We start from the raw sequence: 24,833 nt of genomic DNA, 5'->3' as shown, positions 1-24,833 counted from the left end.
CCCTAAAGGAAATAAGTGCTGAATATTCATTGGAAGCACTGATGCTGAAGCTGAAACTCCAATTCTTTGGCCACCCGATGTGAAGAGCTGACTCATTTGAAAAGACCCTGATGGTGGGAAAGATTGAAGGCTGGAGGAAAAGGGGATGACAGAGGATGAGATGGTTGGATGGCATCACTGACTCAATGGACATGAGTTTGAGCAAGCTCTGGGAGTTGGTGATGGACAGGGAAGCCTGGTGTGCTGCAGTCCATGGGGTCACAAAGAGTCGGACATGACTGAGAGACTGAACTGAACTGAACTGAACTGAACTATCTTAACAGAAAGAACACTAGAGACAAAAGTTCCCATTATGGCTTCAGCATGGTAAAATAGGAAAATGTCAGTACTTTGAAAGGATAAGACCAATATGGATGAAAAACAAAGAGACAGGGCCAAGGTCCAAAAGGTCCAAAGATCTGATACAAAGACCTAGATTGAATTACTCTAAACAAAGACTTAATTGGTTACAAACCCTAGTGAAAGTGAAAGAAAGTGAAAATGAAGTCGCTTAGTCGTGTCCTACTCTTTGTGACCCCATGGACAGTAGCCTACCAGGCTCTGCCATCCATGGGATTTTCCAGGCAAGAATACTGGAGTGGGCTGCCATTTTCTTCTCCAGGGGATCTTCCCAAACCAGGGATCGAACCCGGGTCTCCTGCATCGCAGACAGACGCTTTGCCGTCTGAGCCACCAGGGAAGCCCTAGGATATTCATTTAAAGGGCTGGTGCTAAATCTAAAAATACTTTGGCCTTCTGATGTGAAAAGCTAACTCACTGGAAAAGACCCTGATGTTGGGAAAGACTGAAGTCAAGAGGAGAAGGGGCAAGAGGGGATGAGATGGTTGGATGGCATCACTAACTCAAAGGACATGAGTTTGAGCAAACTCCAGGAGATAGTGAAGGACAAGGAAGGCTGGCATGCAGCAGTTTACAGGGTCGCAAAGAGTTGGACACGACGTAGCGACTGAACAACAAACAACCTAGGATAAATTCAGGAACAAGAGCTCAAGGAAATTAGTTAGAACTCAGATCACCACTGAGGAGAATCACCTGGCCGCAGGGATGAAGAACAAAAGGAGTTTTGGCTCAAGGGGTCCAGTGAGTGTCCACATTGGTCCAAGGATGCCCTAGAATGTTTCCAAGTGAGGAAACATTGGAACCTTGGAACCATCTCAGTAGAAACTCCAGAGGTGTCATAGAACAGGACCGCCCTCAACAGCTGAACCAAGGGGAGTGTGTTGCTGTCAGCCCTGCATTGTGCCAGCTGCAGGACAGCAGTTTTACAGTGTTTGAAGTCTTACCTGGGTGAATAATTTTGTAGAATCAAGAAAAACATACGATGGTTCTGCTGTGGGTTTTTTTTTTTTTTATCACATGAGTAATCATGCTCATAATAGCAGAAACAATGTTCAATATAGAAAATGCAGCTAAGGAAAACTAGTATTAAAAATAATCTGTAACACCCTCATCGAGAAATAACACTAGAAACATTTTGATATATTCATGCTCAAATTTTTTATAATATGTCATGTATACTTTTTACTTTTTTGAAGTACAAAATTATCTTTTTGAAATATTTTTGAACTTTCAGTGTTCATGTTTCTATTTTTATTGATGTATAATTGATTTATAATGCTGTGTTAGTTTCAGGGGACTCAGTTTTATATATATATATGTGTGTGTGTATATATAATATATTCTTTTCAGATTCTTTTCCCTTATAAGTTATTACAAAATATTAAATATAGTTCCCCACACTACACAGTAGGTCCTTGTTGGTTATTTTATATATAGTAAAGAATCCACCTGCAATGTGGGAGACCTGGGTTTGATCCTTGGGTTGGGAAGATCCCCTGGAGAAGGACATGGCAGCCTACTCCAGTATTCTTGCCTGGAGAATCTGCATGGACAGAGGAGCCTGGTGGGCTGCAGTCCATGGTCGCAAAGAGTCAGACACAACTAAGCCACTAAGCACAGTACAATGTGTATATGTTAATCACAAACTCCTAATATATATTTTTAAATGCAAGTATATAGTACATACGTTTGTAACGTCCAAAAGGTAACATTTTAGGTGCCAATATACACAGTTATTCAAAATTGTTAAATGGAGCACAGTCACATATCTGTTAATATCACCATCCATCACTCAACTATCCTTCTGTTATTGGACTTGATAAACAGTGTTTCACTAAAGATTCTACAGCTAAATCCTTGCCAACCACCTTGGATTATTTAGACTAGGTCTCAAAAAGTAGGCTTATGACTTAAAAATATGTGGGCTATTTTCAAATATCTTTTGATTTTGATTTCTAACATCATGCCACAGTGAAAAGAGAACAGACTCTGTATGATCTCAATACCTCTATACCATGAAATTTTTGCACCTTGTTTTCTGTTCCTGGATATATTCCAGTGTCTCCTGGCTCATAATCTATGGAAACTTGAATAGAATGTGTACCCTGCCATTGTGTGAAAATTGTATAAACCTTAGGAATCAGTGAACTAAAATGGACTGGAATGGGTGAATTTAACTCAGATGACCATAATATCTACTACTACAGGCAGGAATCCCTTAGAAGAAATGGAGTAGCCATCATGGTCAACAAAAGAGTCCGAAATGCAGTACTTGGGTGCGATCTCAAAAACGGCAGAATGATCTCTGTTCATTTCCAGGGCAAACCATTCAATATCACAGTAATCCAAGTCTATGCCATGACCAGTAACGCTGAAGAAGCTGAAGTTGAACGGTTCTATGAAGACCTACAAGACCTTTTAGAACTAACACCCAAAGAAGATGTCCTTTTCATTATAGGGGACTGGAATGCAAAAGTAGGAAGTCAAGAAACACCTGAGTTCATTTCAGTTCAATTCAGTTCAGTCGCTCAGTCGTGTCCGACTCTTTGTGACTCCATGAGTTGCAGGACGCCAGGCCTCCCTGTCCATCACTAACTCCCAGAGTTTATTCAAACTCAAGTCCATCGAGTCGGTGATGCCATCCAGCCATCTCATCCTCTGTCGTCCCCTTCTCCTCCTGCCCCCAATCCCTCCCAGCATCAGAGTCTTTTCCAATGAGTCAACTCTTCGCATGAGGTAGCCAAAGTACTGCAGTTTCAGCTTTAGCATCATTCCTTCCAAAGAACACCCAGGGCTGATCTCCTTCAGAATGGACTGGTTGGATCTCCTTGCAGTCCAAGGGACTCTCAAGAGTCTTCTCCAACACCACAGTTCAAAAGCATCAATTCTTTGGTGCTCAGCTTTCTTCACAGTCCAACTCTCACATCCATACATGACCACTGGAAAAACCATAGGTTTGACTAGATGGACCTTTGTTGGCAAAGTAATGTCTCTGCTTTTCCATATGCTATCTAGGTTGGTCATAACTTTCCTTCCAAGGAGTAAGCATCTTTTAATTTCATGGCTGCAATTCATTATAGGGGACTGGAATGCAAAAGTAGGAAGTCAAGAAACACCTGGAATAACAGGCAAATTTGGCCTTGGAATACTGAATGAAGCAGGGCAAGGGCTAATAGAGTTTTGCCAAGAGAACGCACTGGTCATAGCAAACACCCTCTTCCAACAACACAAGAGAAAACTCTACACATGGACATCACCAGATGGTCAACATCGAAATCAGATTGATTATATTCTTTGCAGCCAAAGATGGAGAACCTCTATACAGTCAGCAAAAACAAGACTGGGAGCTGACTGTGGCTCAGATCATGAGCTCCTTATTGCCAAATTCAGACTTAAATTGAAGAAAGTAGGAAAAACCACTAGACCATTCAGGTGTGCTTCTGCTGCTGCTAAGTTGCTTCAGTAGTGTCCGACTCTGTGCAACCCCATAGACAGCAGCCCACCAGGCTCCCCCAACCCTGGGATTCTCCAGGCAAGAACATTGGAGTGGGTTTCCATTTCCTTCTCCAATGCATGAAAGTGAAAAGTGAAATTGAAGTCGCTCAGTCGTGTCTGACTCTTAGTGACCCCATGGACTGCAGCCTACCAGGCTCCTCTGCCCATGGGATTTTCCAGCCAAGAGTACTGGAGTGAGCTGCCATTGCCTTCTTCCATTCAGGTATGCTGCTGCTGCTGCTGCTAAGTCACTTCAGTCGTTTCCGACTCTGTGTGACCCCATGGACTGTAGCCTACCAGGCTCCTCCGTCCATGGGATTTTCCAGGCAAGAACATTGGAGTGGGGTGCCATTGCCTTCTCCGGATTCTGGTATGACCTAAATCAAATCCCTTATGATTATACAGTGGAAGTGAGAAATAGATTTAAGGGACTAGATCTGATAGTAGAGTGCCTGATGAACTATGGACAGAGGTTCGTGACATTGTACAGGAGACAGGGATCAAGACCATTCCCAAGAAAAAGAAATGCAAAAAAGCAAAATGGCTGTCTGAGGAGGCCTTACAAATAGCTGTGAAAAGAAGAGAAGCAAAAAGCAAAGGAGAAAAGGAAAGACATAAGCATCTGAATGCAGAGTTCCAAAGAATAGCAAGGAGAGATAAGAAAGCCTTCCTCAGTGATCGATGCAAAGAAATAGAGGAAAACAACAGAATGGGAAAGACTAGAGATCTCTTCAAGAAAATTAGAAATACGAAGGGAACACTTCATGCAAAGATGGGCTAGAAAAAAGACAGAAATGGTATGGACCTAACAGAAGCAGAAGATATTAAGAAGAGGTGGCAAGAATACACAGAAGAACTGTACAAAAAAGATCTTCATGACCCAGATAATCACGATGGTGTGATCATTCACCTACAGCCAGACATCCTGGAATGTGAAGTCAAGTGGGCCTTAGAAAACATCACTACAAACAAAGCTAGTGGAGGTGATGGAATTCCAGTTGAGCTATTTCAAATCCTGAAAGATGATGCTATGAAAGTGCTGCATTCAATGTGCCAGCAAATTTGGAAATCTCAGCAGTGGCCACAGGACTGGAAAAGGTTGTTTTCATTCCAATCCCAAAGAAAGGTAATGCCAAAGAATGCTCAAACTACCCCACAATTGCACTCATCTCACACGTTAGTAAAGTAATGCTCGAAATTCTCCAAGCCAGGCTTCAGCAATACGTGAACTGTGAACTTCCAGGTGCTCACGTTGGATTTAGAAAAGGCAGAGGAACCAGAGATCAAATTGCCAACATCCACTGGATCGTGGAAAAAGCAAGAGAGTTCCAGAAAACCATCTATTTCTGCTTTATTGACTATGCCAAAGCCTTTGACTGTGTGAATCACAATAAACTGGAAAATTCTTCAAGAGATGGGCATACCAGACCACCTGACCTGCCTCTTGAGAAACCTATATGCAAGTCAGGAAGCAACAGTTAGAACTGGACATGGAACAGACTGGTTCCAAATAGGAAAAGGAGTATGTCAAGGCTGTATATTGTCACCCTGCTTATTTAACTTCTATGCAGAGTACATCATGAGAACCGCTGGGCTGGAAGAAGCACAAGCTGGAATCAAGATTGCCGGGAGAAATATCAATAACCTCAGATATGCAGATGACACCACCCTTATGGCAGAAAGTGAAGAGGAACTAAAGAGCCTCTTGATGAAAGTGAAAGAGGAGAGTGAAAAAGTTGGCTTAAAGCTCAACATTCAGAAGACGAAGATCATGGCATCTGGTCCCATCACTTCATGGGAAATAGATGGGGAAACAGTGGAAACAGTGTCAGACTTTATTTATGGGGGCTCCAAAATCACTGCAGATGGTGACTGCAGCCATGAAATTAAAAGATGCTTACTCCTTGGAAGGAAAGTTATGACCAACCTAGATAGCATATGGAAAAGCAGAGACATTACTTTGCCAACAAAGGTCCATCTAGTCAAACCTATGGTTTTTCCAGTGGTCATGTATGGATGTGAGAGTTGGACTGTGAAGAAAGCTGAGCACCAAAGAATTGATGCTTTTGAACTGTGGTGTTGGAGAAGACTCTTGAGAGTCCCTTGGACTGCAAGGAGATCCAACCAGTCCATTCTGAAGGAGATCAGCCCTGGGTGTTCTTTGGAAGGAATGATGCTAAAGCTGAAACTGCAGTACTTTGGCTACCTCATGCGAAGAGTTGACTCATTGGAAAAGACTCTGATGCTGGGAGGGATTGGGGGCAGGAGGAGAAGGGGACGACAGAGGATGAGATGGCTGGATGGCATCACAGACTTGATGGACATGAGTTTGAGTGAACTCCGGGAGTTGGTGATGGACAGGGAGGCCTGGCGTGCTGCGATTCATGGGGTCGCAAAGAGTCGGACACGACTGAGCAACTGAACTGAACTGAACTGAACTATTTATGTTGATTGAGTTCAGAGTGCTTTTCAGGTCTACTCTATCCTTCTGCTTTCCTGTCCATTCTATTAATTTTTGATTGATATTGAAATTCCGTCTAAAAATCTTAATTTATCTACTTTAAAAATAATTGTAAATATGGTGGAGCTATATGTAACTTTGTTCCATATTTTCCAAGTCTTCTGTAAATGTGTTATTATACACTCATAATTTTTAAAAAATAAAAAAGAAGGGACAAAATAGGGTCATTAAATTAAAGAATAAACAACCCTTGTGAACTTCGACTGACACCTTTTGGAAAGTCAGTTTGCTGCTGGCTATTTGCAGTCTCTGCTTCCAACAGCTCTGGTAACAGCAAAGGAAAGTAAACCCTTTTCTTGGCAGCCGAGGGCATCAGCTTGATGCTATGGTTGGTAAATTTATCTCCGGCGACGATTTCACTGTTAGATAGCAGTTTCTGTGTCAACAAAGGGACCAGCCAAAAGCTGCACCTCTCAACCACAGAAAAAAGAGGTTCTGACATTTCCATCCCTTTCCAACATAAAACTATGTACATGGCAGCTCTGCGAAGAATAAATTTCCATTTATTATATGAATTGTTTTTAAAAATTGTGGCACATTTTATGAAAGCTGACGTGCAACCATTCAAATGAGAATTGTTTCCTTTGTCTAAATGTCATTTTAACAGCACTTCGAGGATGAAAATTCTGGCTAGGCCAGCAGAGGGCGCAGTGCAAGTGCAACCACAGGCGGAGATGCGGCCGCAGAGCTGAGCACCGCTGACTTCTCTGCCACTTACCAAAAAACCCCGGGGAGACGCGGAGGCGCGGCAACCAGCCACTTCTGCTACCTGATTTATCATCCGTCCTGGGCGTTGGGGAGTGTGGGGAAAGAGTTTGCATACCAGTCTGTTTCCTGAGGCCACATGTTTAGGTTACTAGGGTGGGATTGGTGTTCGGAGAAAGTGAAAGTCGCTCAGTCGTGTCCGACTCTTCGTGACCCCATGGACTATAAAGTCCATGCAATTCTCCAGGCCAGAATACTAGAGTGGGTTGCCATTCCCTTCTCCAGCGGATCTTCCCAACCCAGGGATCGAACCCAGGTCTCCTGCATCGCAGGCAGATTTTTTACCAGCTGAGCTACCAGGGAAGCCCTGGTGTTTGGAGGAATGGTGTCAAATTAGGAGCATCGTGGGGGTGCAGGTTGGGGGGGGAGGGGGGTGTGCCGGGGAGGGTCCGTCTTCCTTAGCTGGGCCACCATTTTGGATTGTGGCACGTGGGAAGCTGTCATAGAGGACGGAGACCAGCAGGGTCAATGCACGTGCTTCAGCTGGTTCAGAGGGGTGTGGCCAAAGTGGGTATGTTCCATTAAAGGTACCAGTTTGAGATTGAGACGCTGTCCAGGAGCCCCTGGGGTAGAAGCAGATCCTTGGATAAGACCGTGAAGTGAGGGAGGGAAGCCCAGTACCCTGGGAGTGGTTTCCTAGGAGTGAGGACCAAGTCCTAGGAGAGGTCAGTTGGGACCTCTCGAGTCTCTAAATGTGATGAGTTAAATGTCCCAAGCGAATTTATACGGAAACACAGCACGCTAAACTTATGAGCGCTCCCAAGGGAAGAAGGGACAGAAAACTGATACTATTTGTGAAAATTGGGAAAGCTACAAACGGGGTGCATAGATTCAGTGGCCACTTGCAGCAAGGTGCTTGTTACAGGTGGGAATCTCCTGGGAGCAGATGGGGAGAAGGAGTTAACGGTGAAGGATCTTTGCTAGGGAGTATCCTCCAGATTGCGGCTGTGGAAGGAAGGGAAAGACCAGTCCGTTTGTCTCAGGCGAACTAATAGGATGGCCCATAAGATCGCTCTTTGTTGGCTGAAAAGACCAACCTGGAGCCCTTCAGGTTCCCACTTGGAGCCCTTATGGGATTTAAGCCGCCTTGGAGTTGCAGGATCTTGGGTGAGGGGCTCTCTACAACTGAGGCAATCTTTGAAGACAGCAGCAGGTGCCCAGGAAAAACTCTCCTGGCCTCTGGGGCCTGGCGCGGAAGGGGGCAGAAGGAATTAGGCAGCATATCTCTGGGTCCATTGCAATATATTTCCTACATGGGCCCCGGATGTTCTCACTCCCCCTTCTCCCCTAATATCTGCTGGATCGCATGATAGCATGGGGGTGCAGGCTGAGAGGAGGTGAAGAGCCCCACCTAAGAGTTCTGATCGTGCTCCAAGTTATACTCATTTTTATCCCATATTATGGTATAATCACGGAGAAGGCAATGGCAACCCACTCCAGTACTCTTGCCTGGAAAATCCCATGGACAGAGGAGCCTGGTGGGCTGCCGTCTATGGGGTCGCACAGAGTCAGACACGACTGGAGTGACTTAGCAGTAGCAGCAGCATGGTATAATCAGCACAAACACATAAATACGGGCTCTGTGATGGCGCTGAATTATCCATTCTCTAGAGAAAACACTACAAAATTAATACCAATGGAGTCGAGTATGCAATAAAAACCATGTACGAAAATTATGTGCCAGGGGGTTAATAAAAATACCGTATGAGAGTTTCCTGGATCGTGGGACGTTTATTTTCTAAAGGCATGTCCACTCTCGTGCCTCCTTGCGCGTTTGTAATCCCGTGATGTCTTTTTCAGCTCTCGTTAACGAGGACCCGAGGCGGGAGGGCGAGGAAGCCGGCCCACCCGGCAGGGTCTATGGCCACGTTCAGGTGAAGGGCTGGTCCCCCGCAACAGGCGGCGAGTCCCAGAGCAAGTCGCTTGGACATCGCCGGTGCACGACGGGGGAAATCTTACTCGTCTGGCTCTATACTGATGAACAGGCAGAGGACTCGCCCAGGTAACACCAGGCCACCAAACTCCAGCGAGCCGCTGCAGACCGCTTCCCACACCCCGACCCCTCCTCCTCCCCTAACCGCTCCCGGGGCACTCCCCGGGCAGGGCGGGGTCGGAAACGAGGGCACGGATTGGCCGGGAGGGAGAGACGCCACCTGTTTGAAAAGCCCAATCAGAGGTCGATCTTTCAAGAGACAGCCAATGGGAGACTTGAGGGGCGTGTCGGAAGGGCTATTTGAATCGCTACGCGGGCCGATGTTCCTAGTTCGGCTTCCTGCTGGGGTGGGGCTCTGGTCTGCGCGCCATGGAGGGCGAGGTCCTGTCGGAGGACGAGCTGCTGATGAAGCTCCGGGACAGCCGCTGCCGCTTCCAGAGGCGCATGCAGCAGCTGATAGAAAAGGTGCGTCCCCTCCCGCTGGCGGGATGGAGGGGGAAGGAGGAAGGGCGGGAGGAGGAGGCAGGGACCGTGAGGCAGAGGGACTGGTCGGGGTGGGGGACCGAGGGGTTGGGGTGGGGGTGGGGGGGGGGGGGTGCTTCGGGGCTCCGTAGACTTACAGCCTCGCGCTGGCGCCTTCTCAGCCCGGGTCAGGGGTTCCTCTCCGCCCTCCCATATGATGGGATGCCCCTTCTTCCTCTCCCGCAGTACAACCAGCCCTTCGAGGACGGCCCGGTGATTCAGATGTCCACGCTGACCTACCAGACGCCCCAGGGTACGAATCAGCACCCCCACCCCCAGCCTTTCTGAATTATTTATGGTTAAGTGTGTAACTGGAATAGTGTCTTAATAGAGTTTGGAATGCTGTCCCTGCTCTTTTGAAAATAAACCTGTTCACCTAATAAGCATTAATACATCTCTAGTTCCCTTGAACCTATCAATCACTTAAATTACTTATTTCCAATAGTTATTTATGAAGACAGAATTCCGATGACACATAGATGCATCCTGGTTAAAAATGCCCTTGTCTGGGTTTAGCATCCCGGCTGGTCATTTAATAGCCATCTCAGCTTGGGCTATTGCTTTAGCCAGGTTGTGTGTTGGTTTCTTCATCTGTAAAGTGGAAAGATAGTGACAGTAACAGCTGCTTGGCTAGATATTGTGACATTTACAGGAGATGGAGCCTGGCACTAGTGAACACTCTATTGACTGTTATTTGACCTGTTTAACTTGAGGTTCTGAGTACTTTGGAATTTGACCTGCATCCAAGGAGAAGGAGCCATCCTGTTTAATGCTTGATGTTGCAAACAGACTTAAATCATGGATTCTTTTGGGTAAATACCTGGGAAAATTTGCACTGGGTGAGGTCAGTGTCTATCGTTCAGCCTTGTGCGTGCGTGCTGAGTCGCTTCAGCCATGTCCGACTCTTTGAAACCCTGTGGACTGTAGCCCGCCAGGTTTCTTTGTCCATGGGATTCTCCAGGCAAGAATACTGGAGTGGGTTGCCATGCCCTCCTCCAGGGGATCTTCCCGACCCAGGGACTGAACCCACGTCCCCTGTGTCGTCTGCATTGTGGGCAGATTCATTACCGCTGAGCCACCCGGGAAGCCCTTCAGCCTTATTACTGACAATTTTACCTACTATTGAAAGCAAATCTCAGACCCAGTTCTGCTGTACACTGGACAGACAGACACAAATCAGTTCCTAATGAAATGGAATCCTGGCTCTGCTTTCTTAGCTGGACCAGCCACACCCTAAGTGAAAAGTTTTTATAGACAAGCTAATGTATTCCAACGGTAAGTTTTTTTGTTCATCTGGCCTGTGTCCAACCTTAAGGCTGGACACAGGAGTATGTAGAAATCATCCCTAAATGTGCTATCAGTAGGCTTTAGTGTGTTCTCTTGACTTGTTTATGGAAAGATGGGCAGTGTCTGAAATATTTTGGTCAATCCACGAATCTTAAACATCACTAATTTCACCAGTGAAAACTCATTTCCAGCTCCAGTTAGATAAGAACAAGAACAGTAGCCAAAGCAGGAAGCACTTATGTGGAAGACCTCCTGGAGAGCTTGTACAGATTCACTGACAGTAATGCTAAATGTGGATTCCATGGTTCTTTGTTCCTACAACCTTCTTGCTGATGGGAGCACAGGTCCCCTGACCTGTAGCTTTCCCTGAAGAGGTACTCAGGGAGTGGTCTTCCTGATTACGTGCTAGCTCACCACCCTTGCAGGGCGAATTCCTGTAATTTAAAGCAAGTTCCAATCTACACAGTAGGGTAGGCTTCTAACAGTCACAGGTTTTTGATTCTCAACAACCCTGCAGGGTAGGCACTATTAGGATCATTGTTTCATAGAAGAGAGTCCAGCAGAGAGAAATCAAGGAACTTGCACGTGTCACTCAGCCAAAGTAGCAAAGATCTGATTTGAGTCCAAGCATCTCTGCCAGGGGTCACTCTGTTCTGGAAAGGCCAAAAGGCATAGTAGAGAGTCACTCCTCCCGGGTTCCCAGCCGGGCCATACCATGCGGGCTAATAGCCTGGGCTGGTTATTTCACTTTCTCCTTGCCTCTGTCTCCATCTATACAGTGAACTTGGTGAGTGTCTATCCAAAGGAATTAGGAGTAGCATACAAGGCATGTGTCTGTGAGTTGTGAATGCTGAATGCGGTGTACTTGGAGAAGATTTAGACTAGAGCCTGGACCAGTAAGCACCAAGTGAATCTTTGCTGCTGTTATCAACAACCATCTCAAGCCTTGCAACTCAATGATCCATTCTTTATTCATTTGAATTTACCTAGGAGCCCGTGGAGGTCTGGGGAGTATCTTGCCCAGATTCCGCTGGCTAGTGAGTGCAGGGCTCCAAAACTCGGCGTTTACTCCTGTGCCTGTGACTTGTTCTACAGTGTGTAGGTCGCCCCAAGAAAGCACTTATTCTGTCCATGGAGTAGAAAGTTTGCCCTTGGAAAGTGCCTTCAGTATCTCTCTCTCTGTAATATATAGATTGCTCTCAATACATGTGTTCTGAGGACAGCGCTTGGCATACATACGTTCCTTGTTTCTGTTTCATTTCTGGCTTAATCCTGGGTTCAACGAGCTGCTCCCTACAGGCAGGAGAGATTTTCGTTCATGATAAATTTGTCTGGTGTGGATTTTTGAAATCTCACAGAGATGAGATTTTCCTCTTTGAGACTTTCAACCTCATGAAGATGAGAAACAAGAGAATGTCAGTAATGTGGTTTGGTTAGATCTCCGTCTTATTAGATCTTTCCTTTGCCTGTCCCTTAGGTTTTCTTTGAGTACAAATTAAGCTGAAGCTCAGTGTTCATGATGACTTAAATGGTAATTACTATTTGTTTTTTTAAGGATTGCGAATTTGGGGTGGAGGACTAGTGAAGAGAAGCACAGGACACATGCAGGTATTTAATGTCAAGTTTTATTGCCAGCATGCCTTGCTGGAGAGGAAGGTTGATGTGAATAAAGGTGGAGATGAGCTGAAGCTGCACCCAGGGGCCACTGGGGTGCATTGTTCCATGGTTTCCCCACCTTGTGTTTTCAGTCGCTCAGTTGTGTCCGACTCTTTGCAACCCTGTGGACTGTAGCCCCCCAGGCTCCTCCATCCATGGGGATTCTCCAGGCAAGAATACTGGAGTGGGTAGCCTATCCCTTCTGCAGGGGAACTTCCCAACCCAGGAACTGAACTGGGGTTTCCTGCATTGCAGGCGGACTCTTTTAGGGTCTGAGTCACCACGGAAGCCCCTTTCTCATGTTAACCGCCCTGATTTCTTGTGTGTAAGGATTTACTGAGACGCATGTCTTCTGCTGCAACTGTGACGCTTCCAGACACAGGACAGCTCCGGAAACTCCATCAGGTCCCACTTCTCCCGAAGCAAAGGCAGTGACCTCCCCAGGCAGGGTTCACAGACATCGAGGAGGTGATGCCCCAGGGCCGCCCTTAAAGGGACAGGCCTCGCCATGTTCTCACTCCTGCCCTTGCAAGGCTAGGTGGCCTAAAAGATTTTAGCCAATCTGGCATCTTGAATTCTCAGATTTCCCTAACGAGAGCCCATCCATGGCATTAGTTATGGTTACTAGAAAGGCTTGGAGAAAGGGATGGCAATCCACTCCAGTATTCTTGCCTGGAGAATCCCATGGACAGAAGTCTGGCAGGCTACAGTCCATGGGCTCACAAAGAGTTGGACACGGCTGAGCGACTAATGCAATGCAATACAACTACCAAGGCTGGTGGGCAGATCAGGCTCTCGGGGGCAGGTGGAGAGTGTACCACCTCCTTCCAAAAAAAAGGACTTCCACCCTGCAGGCTGGTCAGGACAGCTGACTGCCCTGTAGCTGGAGTTCAGCTGGAAGGTGGCTCCATATGCCAGGGTCCCACCCACACTGAAGCTTTTAAATGAATTGTAGGTCTCGACGTGGAGGTCAAGCCACTGTTAAGATTAAAAGTCACAGAAAGTCCCCCAGGGGCCTCTGGAATTTCCAGCTTCTACCTGAAGGTCTGGGGACCGTGCTATCCTATTTGGTTTGGGCCCTGAGCTCACCGCCATGCCAGGGCCGAGCTGGACCTGGTCACTCTCACTTTCCTGCTCCCATCAGTCACCATCCAAGTGGTTTCTGAGACAGCAGCCCTGGGTACCACCAGAGGAAGACAGCTCTGTTCCTTCTCCAAGGGGAAGCTCAACTATCTGCTAGGAGTCTTGAGGCCTTAGATGCTGGAATGTTCTAAAAGAGAAGCCCCCGGAAAGCTGCCTTTTCTCTCATACACTAAAGGTGGGGATCAGAGGTGTTTTACTTGACATTTGCTTTGAAATACGTTATGTCTGAACCAAGCTTATCTTATCAAGGGCTCCCCGATGAAGATGGATGGCAGGACAGATGGGTCCGTGCGAGTCCCAGCCGGAGATCTCGAGCTTCCCCCTCCTGACACACCAGCCAACGGTGAGTGGTCCTGGTGCTGGAAAGCTGTATTGGGGTGTGGGGGCTGATGGGGGATGTGTCTCTGTCTGCCTCCACCTCCAAGTCTAGGCTCCTCACTCCAAGTCTAAACTAAAACCTCTGAAAAGTCCCTTGGTTCCTTTTCAACTCACCTAGGGAGCCGTCTCACTCACAGTTACGTCACGCTGCTGGACGCAGAAAGACTCCGGAGATGTTTGCTTGTGGGTGTCATTGCTTTACCAGCATTAATCCAGATTTCAACTCCGTAAAGCCTTAGGTCCGTGAACTCCCTGGGCTCCTTAAAATAATTAGGTTCTTAAGCTGAACTGTCCAGGTGTCCAGCCACCCATGACTATTAGAATTCATTTAAAATGAAGTCAAATTTAAAATGCAGTTCCCAGCCTCACTAGCCATATTCCAAGTGTTCAGCCGCCACGTGTGGCTCGTGGCTGCCATACTGGACAGCAGGGGGGACTTTTCCATCATTGCAGAAAGTTCTATTAGACGGTGCTGGCCTACAGGCACTCAACTTTCAGGATGAGAGGCCATCGAAAGAACAGAGGTTTTACAAAAAGCTGCTTTCCCTGGTGTCCCTGACTCTGCGTGGCCACAGATGACTGCGTCCCTGTTATAAGGGACCGCTTGAAGCAACAGGAGTTTTCACAGCAGTATATACTCGAGTAATGCCAAAACTATCCTTAGGAGAAAATATACATGCTTTCTTAAGACATTCTGATGGAAATTTCCTCTTTTGCTTCTAGATTCAAAAAGCAGTGATGCTGATACAACTTTCTTCCAGGGAGAAGTGATTGCTGGGAACTTAATGGTGAGCCCTGTCTTTTGTTAACAAAGGGACGGAGTTGGGGCTTAGGGACAGGTGAACATTCTTGTGACCCGCATGTTCCTCCAGGCCCGCTTCTGAGGCTCACTCTTTGCTAACGCCACCCCTCAAGTCTCAGCACCCCCCATGCAGATCCCCTAAGGCAGCAAGTTGCCCCTTCTCAGGTTAGCACTTACGGCCCAGGATCGAGCCTGTCTTACCGGGCCTTTGTCAATGTTGAGTGCTGCTCTGCACACAGAACAAGCCCAGCTGTGGTTCCCAGCACGCCTTTGGCCTGGACAAACCTCACCGTGTGGAGAGCTGGGTTCTAGGTCGGTCGTACCCCGTAGAGATGCTGTCACAGGGGAGGTGCTCTGTGGACTGTTTCCGGGTCAGCCCTCGGGATGGACGAGACGCACAGGACAGAATCCACCCAAGTCTCTGACCTGCCCTCCGGGTCAGATGCTAGAACAGCTGGCGTGTGGCTTTCCTCTAAACTCACTCCTTTTGAGAGGTTTCCCATGCACCCAGGTGTGACCTGTCGTGTCTAACTAGAATCGGGGGGTGGCCCTGGGCGAGGAGAGGGCTGCTTTTAGAGGTATTTTGTCGGAGTGGTAGTGAAGGGGAGTAGGCAGTCGAGGTGCCAGCCTTTCCCTGGGGTATTAATGTTCCCCCCACACCAGCTGCAGCCCCGGCCCTGACTCCTCACCCCCGCCCCCACCCCCGGTGCACATCGGAGACCGAGGCCCCTATTTCCAATGCACAGCAGGTGAGGGGCAGGAGAGGCCACCGTCCCTGTCCCCTGAGTCGGACAGTGAACTTCTTTTGTTGTTGTTTTTTCTTTTCTGATTTTGTATTTTGGATGCGGCACATGGGATCTTAGTTCCCTGACCAGGGATCAAACCCATACCCCGTGCAGTGGAAGCACAGAGTCTTAACCACTGGACTGCGGGGAAGCCACTGAACTTCTTGTCTGGTAAACGCAGCAGCTGGGATTGGCCCTAGCAGTTGTGTCCAAAACTCACCTAAGATTATCGATTCTTTTTTTTTTTCTGATGCTAGTCATATTGTCAAAAACTTCTCCAAACTGGTATGTTTTGTTTTTCTATTTCCTTTTGAATTGGTCCCACTGGGTAAATTCCCTAAAGCTGGATCCCAGGTCAGGTAGATTTTCAGAGGGGCTGGAACACTCTGTACTGATAACAGCAGGAAGTGCAGAAGTGACTTTGAGGAACTCCATGTAAACACATATACATTGCTGACTGTGCCAGTATATTCCCGAATCCCAGAGCTCAGCCATGCCCAACAGCACTCACAGATACTGACTTCTGTCTCGGTGTCAGCCTGCAGTGCCCTGGAGCCCTTCGAAAAATGAGCTGAGAAGGAAGTACTTGACGCAAGTGGATATCCTACTGCAGGATGAAGGGTGTTTGGAGGTAATGTGTCCCTGAGTGTGTCCTCAGAGCAAACTGCAGGCTAGAGACCCAGTGAGGTGTGATTATGTCTGGTTTACTCCAGAGCCTGTAAAGACCATCTCAGTTTCCAAACTCTTTGGCTCACAGCCTCCCCGACGCCTGCTCTTCCTGAGTAGACACTCCGGGTCCCCTCAGGCAGCGGAATCGGCTGCCCACCATGTTCTGGGCTGCTCACAGGGTCCACTAGGGCCCCAGCCCTTGGGCAGAGGGTTTTGAAGCTGCACAATTCATCCCGGTTCGGTCATGCTCCATCTGTGGTTGGGGAGCAGTTCCTGTGGGCTTGATACTGGGGGATGGGGCGGCCAGAGCTGACGCTTAGCAAAGCCTTTGTTAAAGTCATTTGCTTTGGCTTCCCTGGTAGCTCAGATGGTAAAGCATCTGCCTCCAATGTGGGAGAGCTGGGTTCGATCCCTGGGTCAGGAAGATCCCCTGGAGAAGGAAATGGCAACCCACTCCAGTACTCTTGCCTGGAAATATCCCATGGACAGAGGAGCCTGGTAGGCTACAGTCTGTGGGGTCACAAAGAATCAGACATGACTGAGCGACTTTTCTGTTTTCTTTTTGTTAAAGTCATTTGCTTTAGTTTCAGTGTGCTGGTTACGGAGAGGGAAAGGACACCCATGTGACCCTGGCCCCATCATTGGCCTCGCCTGCCAGACCTGCCCAGGGTAAGTGCGACATAGAAGCAGACCATTCACTTTCAGAAGCTTGACAGCGCCTTAGCTGGGCACCATCCGCCACCCCACCCCCGTGTTTGCTGGGCATGTTTCATCACCGTTAACTGTCAGAGACACGTGTTCGTCGTAGGTGCCTTATTACCAAGAAAGGAAGGCCCCTTTGCTGGCGTTCTTCTATAAAACAGGCTGAACTCTGTCCCTTCTGTTTCCTTTTTTCCCCTTACTTTATTCTTCCCAACATGCTTTTCCTTCTTCTAACTTTTCCAGAATCAGTAAGAATTCATGGACTTTTTTTTAATTCACATATTGGAATCTATTCTCCATTTTCAACTCACGTTCAGCCTGGAGGAGCCCCTTCCACTCTGGCTTTGGATCCCCTGACCTGTCCCCAGGTGTTCTGAGCCCTTCATCCCCCACCCTGACTCCAGAGTGGCCTCCCTCCTCCTTGACAGTGGTGCTCATTTGGTTGGTCACAAAGCACCAAGCAGCTTCAGAATCACAGCACCTGGTATAGACTCTGCTCGACAATGAGCCGAAGAAGGTTCTGGATCTCCAAGCAGCATTTTTATCCTCAGACCTTGTCCCACAGGGGGACCATGTTCAGGGTTATTTGGATTCTATTTTCTCTTCTGATTGTTGTCAGTTTGACAGAGAGATAGGGTCATTTTTCCCTCCTATGTTCATCTTTAGAGTTATCCTCATCTTTGTTGGTTTGATTTCACTTTTTTAATATATAAAACATTTAACATGATGCAAAAGTCAAAGCTGTGCAAAGAGCTGTATTCAGGAGGCCTGTGTCTTTCTCCGGCTTTCCCACTGACTCAGCTGTAAAGAATCTGCCTGCCGATGCAGGAGATGTGGGTTCAGTCCCTGGGTCAGGAAGATGCCCTGGAGAAGGAAATGGCTACCCATGCCAGTATTCTTGCCTGGGAAATCCCATGGACAGAGGAGTTTGGTGGGTTACAGTCCATGGGGCCACAAAGAGGCAGGCACGACTGAGCGACTAAGCAACAACAAATCCCTTCCCCACACACTCCTGTCGGCAGGCAGGGTCAAGAAAACCGTTTCTAAACCGTCATACAGGGAAGAAAGACTCCTTTTAGGAAGGTCAATGGACAGTGAATTGTTTTGATAGCTAGAAAAAAAATCTCTGAGAAGAGTCTATTCCCAAATATTTGTGAAATTTTGTTGCTTTTATTTTTTTTGTATTGCTTTAAAAAAAAAATCACAATGTTATACTCCTGAAACTAACATAATGTTATATGTGAATTATATCTCAGTTAAAACTAATAACTTTTTTAAAAAACCCATGCTGGTCATGATCCAGCCTTCATTTCCCTGATCTCTGTGTGTGAAAGTCAGTCGCTCAATCGTGGCCAACTCTCTGTGACCCCATGGACTTAGCCCGCCAGGCTTCTCTGTCCATGAGATTCTCCAGGCAAGAATACCGGAGTGGGTTGCCATGCCCTCCTCCACAGGATCTTGCTGACCCCAGGCTTGAACCCTGGGTCTCCAGCGTTGCAGGCAGATTCTTTGTCATGGGAGCCACCCAGGGAAACTGATCTCTGCATGTGGATGGCTGTGAGTGGTCATGCAGCTTTGCCTTGTGTGTGTGTTTCTCCAGGATACTGCAAGGACATCTCTGAAGACCGCCCTGGTGGTCCACTCCAGCCACCTCCATCACCCAGGGAGGGTGACGCCTCTCACTCCTGCTCAGCAGGCCAGGCCATGATGCCGAGGGGTGACGGCATCCCATTACACGGGACCGGTGGCGGCAGCTTCTCAAGCAGCCCCTGCTCCAAGGGGGAGGACGTGTGCAACGCGACGCTCAGCGACCTGTACGCAGGCATGCTGCACTCCATGAGCCGGCTGCTGGGCGCCAGGCCCTCCTGCATCATCTCCACCAAGACGCTCATCGGCCAGAACTGGAGCTTCAGGCGGAGGCACCGGTGTAAGGGCAGAATGAACAGAACAAGCTGCCGAGGAGGGGGGCGCTCTCGGCAGAGCCCCCAGGAGAGACGTCCACCCTGCTCCGAGCCCCTGGAGGATGCAGGGACCTTAAGAGATCGTGGGAACTTGCCCGATGTTTCTGTGCCTAAGACGGATTTAAAATCAGGAAGGGCTCTTCTCAAAGTAAACAAACCCCAGATCCATACATTCACTCCACCTTGGAAGGAGCTTCAGGGAATGCCCCAGAAGCATTCATCATTGACTTACTTAGACTCCAAAGTGCTGTCTCCTCTTGATCAGGAAAACAGATTCGTGACCTTAAAGTGGTTGATTTCTCCTGTAAAAATAGCTTCCAGACCCAGAATCCTACGGGGCCAGGCGGGGAGTCGTTTTAAGGAAATTGAGATCAAATTTGACAAGCTTCATCAGGAGTATTGCTTGAGTCCTGGGAAGCAGCTCAGCCTGACTTACCCACCTGGCTCGGCTGTGGATGTGTACCGAGGTGGTCCCATGAGCCCTGGTAGCCCCCAAGGCTTAGAAGCCCACAGGCTGAGCAGCCCTCTCTGCAAATCAAAAGCTAAGAGGTTGAGTGAGGCCTCTGAAGGCCTGGGCAGAAGATCCATCAGAGTGGGTAGCTGCCTGCCGGAGAGTGAGTCCTTCCCCTCACTTTCAAAGACCAACCCCACCTGCAGCGCGGGCCGCCCAGAGCACACTGTTGACCTTGTTTGTCTAGGAAGTGATTCGGGAAAGTTTCAGGAATCGGTATCATTCAGCAAAGCCATTTCAGTACCCAGGGTACAACCTCTAGGCTTTGCCAGGGATCGCTACGATGATATTAAAGAAAAATTTGACAAGCTTCATCGGCAGTATTGCCAAAAGTCGCCTCAGCAGACACAGGCGCCTTCAGATAAAGCACGTGCGGGAGTTCGATATCAAAAAGAAGGCTTCTCAGTGAAGTTCAACCCAGACTCTGGCTGTCGGGGTCCCCCAAGCCTGTCATCCTCACCCCAGCAGAGTGTAAAAAGCCCCCTGGCTTCCAACACAGTTGGGGCCCCTCCATCCATGGACGTTGCTCTTGCTGCTGGGTCGGGCCATCAGGTCCCCACAAAGCGATGCCGATTATCAGACCCTCAGGTGTGCGGAGAGGGGGCCAGACCCTGGAGTTTCTCACCTGTGGGCAGAGCCATGCCAAGGCCCGGGGAGGAGGTCGACTCTTAAAGCCCAAATGGGAAGAGAAGAAGGTGCGTTTCCCTTTGCTGAATGTGGGTGTTTGACAACTCTTAGGTGTTAATTTTCCAAATGTTCTCCCAAATTCTTTTCCTTCCTCTAACATCAGCATTTTTACACATTTCCCACTGGAATGCACTTTGGGGGTATTTCTAAAAAGTGTCCCTTAAGACGCTATAGTCCTCGGCAAACTGTCATTTCCAGCTTCTTTATCTCACACTCAGAAAATTGCTGTTGGGCGTGAAACGGATCTGGGAGTTGATGCCTCTCTGCTCACTTGTCACTGCTTTGTGAGAACAGAGTAGGAGCCAGCCCGCAGAGAGCCCGCAGCCTCCTGCCCTCCACATCGAAGCCCGTCTGAGCCCCTACCTCGGCCTCGATTTAGCTTGTGCACGTCCCTTAAGCTGAAGCTTTCTGCTGTCTGCACCATTTTCTCCAGAGACAAGCTGGGGTGGGGGTGGACAGGCTGCTGTGAGTTCCTAAACTTCCTCAGGTGGGCGCCACCTTCCCCAGAGAGCATTCCAGTGCACCACACATGGGGTCCTGACAACGCATCTAAGTCCGCGTCGCTCCGCAGGCTGATGGGACCTGACTGGGTTTGGTTTGGCAGCTCCTTCCAGAACTATGATACAAACATGCTTAACTGTTTTCTGTGTGTTCTTCTTCTTTCAGTTCAGTTCAGTTGCTCAGTCATGTCCAACTCTTTGTGACCCACATGGACTCCAGCACGCCAGGTTTCCCTGTCCATCACCAATTCCTGGAACTTGTTTAAACTCATCTCCATCGACTCAGTGATGCCATCCAACCATCTCATCCTCTGTCATCCCCTTCTCCTCCCACCTTCAGTCTTTCGCAGCATCAGGGTCTTTTCAGGGCCATGAGTCAGTTCTTCACATCAGGTGGCCAGTCTTGGAGCTTCAACTTCAGCATCAGTCCTCCAATGAATATTTAGGACTGATTTCGATTGACTGGTTGGATCTCCTTGCAGTCCAGGGGACTCCCTACTTAATATTCTCTGCTAAATATTATATATTTATTGAGGAAAAGGACCAAATCTTCCTGAGCTGTGAGCCCAAACTCCATGCACCAGGCTGTGTTGATCCCTTTTTACACCTTCTTTCTTTAAGCCCCACTTGAACCCTTTGTTTAGATAGGCTCTGTCCAATGGGCGGTGCTAGTTCGTCTTTTTATAAATAAGGAAATGTGGTCTTGTGTGTGTGTGTTCCAGCTGTGCCAGGTCTTATTTGCAGCATGAGAGTACTTACTTGCGGCACATGGAATCTTAGCCCCCCCACCAGGGATTGAACTGGGTCCCCAGCATTGGGAGTGTGGAGTCTTAGCCACTGGGCCACCAAGGAAGTCCCCAAGGAAACATAGCGTTAACTCCTGAATCTGTGCAGGCATGCATGGCTGGGCCAGGATTTGAAAGCCCATGGTCTTAACCGCCAGTTTGCGTTGCCTGCTTGAGGAACTACCGTTACTATTGTTCCTTTACATTCCTTCAGGTATTTATAATGACTCAAATATTCATGTACATTCAATGGAGTAAATATATCTTCCCCTGGAAAAGAGAATGGCTACCCACTCCAGGATTCTTGTTTGGAGAATCCCATGGGCAAAGGAGCCTGGTGGGTTCCATGGTTTTGCAAAGTTGAACACAACTGAATGACTAACACAAATAACAGTTAAGTTTTGGGGGGCTGGCATTGGGAATTCTAGTGAAATTGAACTGAATTTTTTTTTTCCCCTAGAGGAAAGAATGACACATCTTTTAGGATGGAAGAGACAAATGATTTCGTGTCAGAAAAACTCAAAGCTGAAAATCTATTGCCAAGTTATTTTGGAGTATTCCCTCTGCACTAACTGATTTTTGTGTATTTTTTAATTCTCAAGAAAATCCGAGAACTTGCTTCACTTATCTGTCCTTCAAAGCAAATTTCAATGAAATTGGTTCCATTGACGTGACTCTGGATTTTTGGAAATTATTTGAATAAAGTTGCTCAAATAAAGTTTTAATGTTATCGTTTACAGGCCTATTTTTCTCATATTTTCTTTGTTAAATTTACACGTGACCAGAAATCCTCCTTTACCTTTCCTATTTCCTCAGAGAAGTTTTTTCTGAAACCTAGTTTTAAGCCCTAGAAAGAAAGTCCAGCTGCTTAGCCTTTTAAATTCAGGCCAGCAGGACTTGGCATCTTCCATATTTGTTATTGCTATTCAGTTGCTAAGTCATGCCCAACTCTTTACAACCCCATGGGCTGCAGCACAGCAGCCTTCCCTGTCCCCCACTGTCTCCCAGTGGAAGTCGCTCAGTGGTGTGCAACTCTTTGCGACCCCATGGACTATACAGTCCATAGCATTCTCCAGGCCAAGAAACTGTCTCCCAGAGTTTGCTCAAATTCATATCCATTGAGTCAGTGATGCTATCTAACCATCTCATCCTCTGCCACCCACTTATCTTGCCTTCAATCTTTCTCCAGCATCAAGGTCTTTTCCAATGAGTCAGCTTTTTGCATCAGGTGGCCAAAGTAATGGAGCTTCGGCTTCAGCATCAGACCTTCCAATATTAGGAGGTAGCAAATTGAATCACTGTTCAACTCACCCATGAAAGTGATGCCAAACAGCTTAATATTTTTAGATGAAAACATAAACAGTCCTGTGATGTCCCAAAACACCTGCAGCCACTCAACACCTGTGACAGCTCATGATTTTTATTAGAGCTGTTTATAATAGAGTATCACAGTGACTTTTTTTTTTAACTTGTATACCCTTTAATTTTGTTTACTTTTTTGATACACATAGCATTTTAAAAATTTAATAAATGCAAATATCCCTTTTTAAAATACTTATGTATTTATTTGGCTGCACCTGTTACTTGCAGCGTGCGGGATCTTCAGTCTTCATTGTGGCACGTAGGATCTAGCTCCCTGACCCCAGCCCCCTGCATCAGGAGCAGAGTCTTAGCCGCTGGACCACCAGAGACATCCCAACATTTAAAAGTTTTAATTCTTGTTTTGATTTTTTTCAGTTGTAAAGACAGTTTCTTATCTAGGTCATCATAAGATACAGACGGTTAAAATTTATTTATTTTTAATTGGCAGATAATTGCTTTACAATACTGTGCTGTTTTCTGCCTTATATTAACGTGAAATCAACCATAGGTGTATATATGTCCCCTCCCTCTTGAACCTCCCTTCCACCTCCCACCCCATCCCACCCCCTCTAGGTTATCACAGAATGTTGGATTTGAGCTCCCACATCCTACGACACATTTTCACTGGCCATCTATGGCAATGTGTGTGTTTCAATGCTACTCTCTCAATCCATCCCACCCACTCCTTCCCCTCTGTGTCCACAAGTTTCTCCTCTGTGTTTGCATCTCTACTGCTGCCCTGCAGATAAGTTCACAAGTACCATCTTTCTAGGTTCCATATATATGTGTTAATATGTGATATTTGTCTTTCTTTTTTTGACCGACTTCATACTGTATGACAGGCTCTCGGTTCATCCACCTCATTAGAACGGACTCAAATGCATTCCTTTTTATAGTTGGGTAATATTCCATTGTGTGTACCACAATGTACCACAGCTTCTTTATCCATTCATCTGTCAATGGACATCTACATTGCTTCTGTGTCCTCCCTATTGTAAATAGGGCTGCAGTGAACACGGGTACACGTGTCCTTTTCAGGTAAGGTTTTCTCAGGGTATAGGCCCAGTAGTGAGATTGTTGGGTCATATGGTAGTTTTATCCCTAGTATTTTAAGCAGTCTTCATACTGTTCTCCATAGTGGCTATATCAAGTTGCATTTCTGCTAACAGTGCAGGAGGGTTCCCATTTTTCCACACATTCTCCAGCATTTATTGTTTGTGGGTTTTTCTGTTGATGGCCATTCTGACCTGAGTGTGGTGATACCTCATTGTAGTTTTGATTTGCATTTCTCTACTAATGAGCGATGTTGAGCATCTTTTCACGTGTTTATTAGTCATCAATGGGTCTTCTTTGGAGAAATGTCTGTTCAGGTCCTCTGCCCACTTTTTGATTGAGTTGTTTTCCTGGTTTTGAGCTGAAGGAGCTGCTTGTATGTTTTGGAGATTAATCCTTCATCAGTTGTTTCGTTTGCTAAATTTTCTCCAATTCTGAAGGTTGTTTTTTCATCTTGTTTATAGTTTCCTTCGTTGTGCAAAAGCTTTTTAGTTTACTTAATGGACAGTAACTTTTAAATAGGAGAAGGCAATGGCACCCCACTCTAGTACTCTTGCCTGGAAAATCCCATGGACGGAGGAGTCTGGTGGGCTACAGTCCATGGGGTCGCTAAGATTCGGACACGACTGAGTGACTTCACTTTCACTTTTCACTTTCACACATTGGAGAAGGAAATGGAAACCCACTCTGGTGTTCTTGCCTGGAATCCCAGGGACAGGGGAGCCTGGTGGGCTGCCATCTATGGGGTCGCACAGAGTCAGACATGACTGAAGCGACTTAGCAGCAGCAGCAGCAACTTTTGAATAAAATCTTGCAAATATTCACAATACAGTGACAAAACCCATGTACCAACATCCTGAGTAAATGGTTGTCAATACATTGCTGTGTATAATGGTGTTTTAAGTTGATTAAAGATT

At 47.1% G+C, this 24,833-nt stretch overlaps 1 protein-coding gene across 3 annotated transcripts; it reads left to right on the top strand.

The window, feature by feature from the left end:
* The first annotated feature begins 9,457 nt into the window (after positions 1 to 9,457).
* Positions 9,458 to 22,241, top strand: HJURP (Holliday junction recognition protein). Of its 3 annotated transcripts, none has more exons than XM_019957948.2 (9): positions 9,458 to 9,578; positions 9,822 to 9,888; positions 12,478 to 12,530; positions 13,971 to 14,064; positions 14,823 to 14,887; positions 16,225 to 16,317; positions 16,940 to 17,024; positions 18,658 to 20,224; positions 21,962 to 22,241. In XM_019957948.2, exons 1-8 carry the CDS (start codon positions 9,483 to 9,485, stop codon positions 20,199 to 20,201), a joined length of 2,097 nt encoding a protein of 698 aa, XP_019813507.2. In that variant the 5' UTR covers positions 9,458 to 9,482; the 3' UTR covers positions 20,202 to 20,224; positions 21,962 to 22,241. The 3 variants fall into 3 exon arrangements, with proteins under 3 accessions (XP_019813507.2, XP_070643032.1, XP_070643031.1); XM_070786931.1 differs by having other exon boundaries at positions 20,883 to 22,241; XM_070786930.1 differs by having other exon boundaries at positions 18,658 to 22,241.
* Positions 22,242 to 24,833: the final 2,592 nt, after the last annotated feature.

Source organism: Bos indicus, chromosome 3 (assembly GCF_029378745.1).
Source record: "Bos indicus isolate NIAB-ARS_2022 breed Sahiwal x Tharparkar chromosome 3, NIAB-ARS_B.indTharparkar_mat_pri_1.0, whole genome shotgun sequence".
NCBI lineage: Eukaryota > Metazoa > Chordata > Mammalia > Artiodactyla > Bovidae > Bos > Bos indicus.
This window is presented reverse-complemented; position numbering and strand designations above follow the sequence as displayed.

Bases quoted from the DNA above. Each gene is read 5' to 3' on its own strand.
- HJURP (XM_019957948.2), top strand. From the start codon at position 9,483: ATGGAGGGCGAGGTCCTGTCGGAGGACGAGCTGCTGATGAAGCTCCGG. The intron at 14,065-14,822 runs GTGAGTGGTCCT...TTTTGCTTCTAG, and splicing joins TCCTGACACACCAGCCAACG to ATTCAAAAAGCAGTGATGCT. The intron at 16,318-16,939 runs GTAATGTGTCCC...CATTTGCTTTAG, and splicing joins AGGATGAAGGGTGTTTGGAG to TTTCAGTGTGCTGGTTACGG.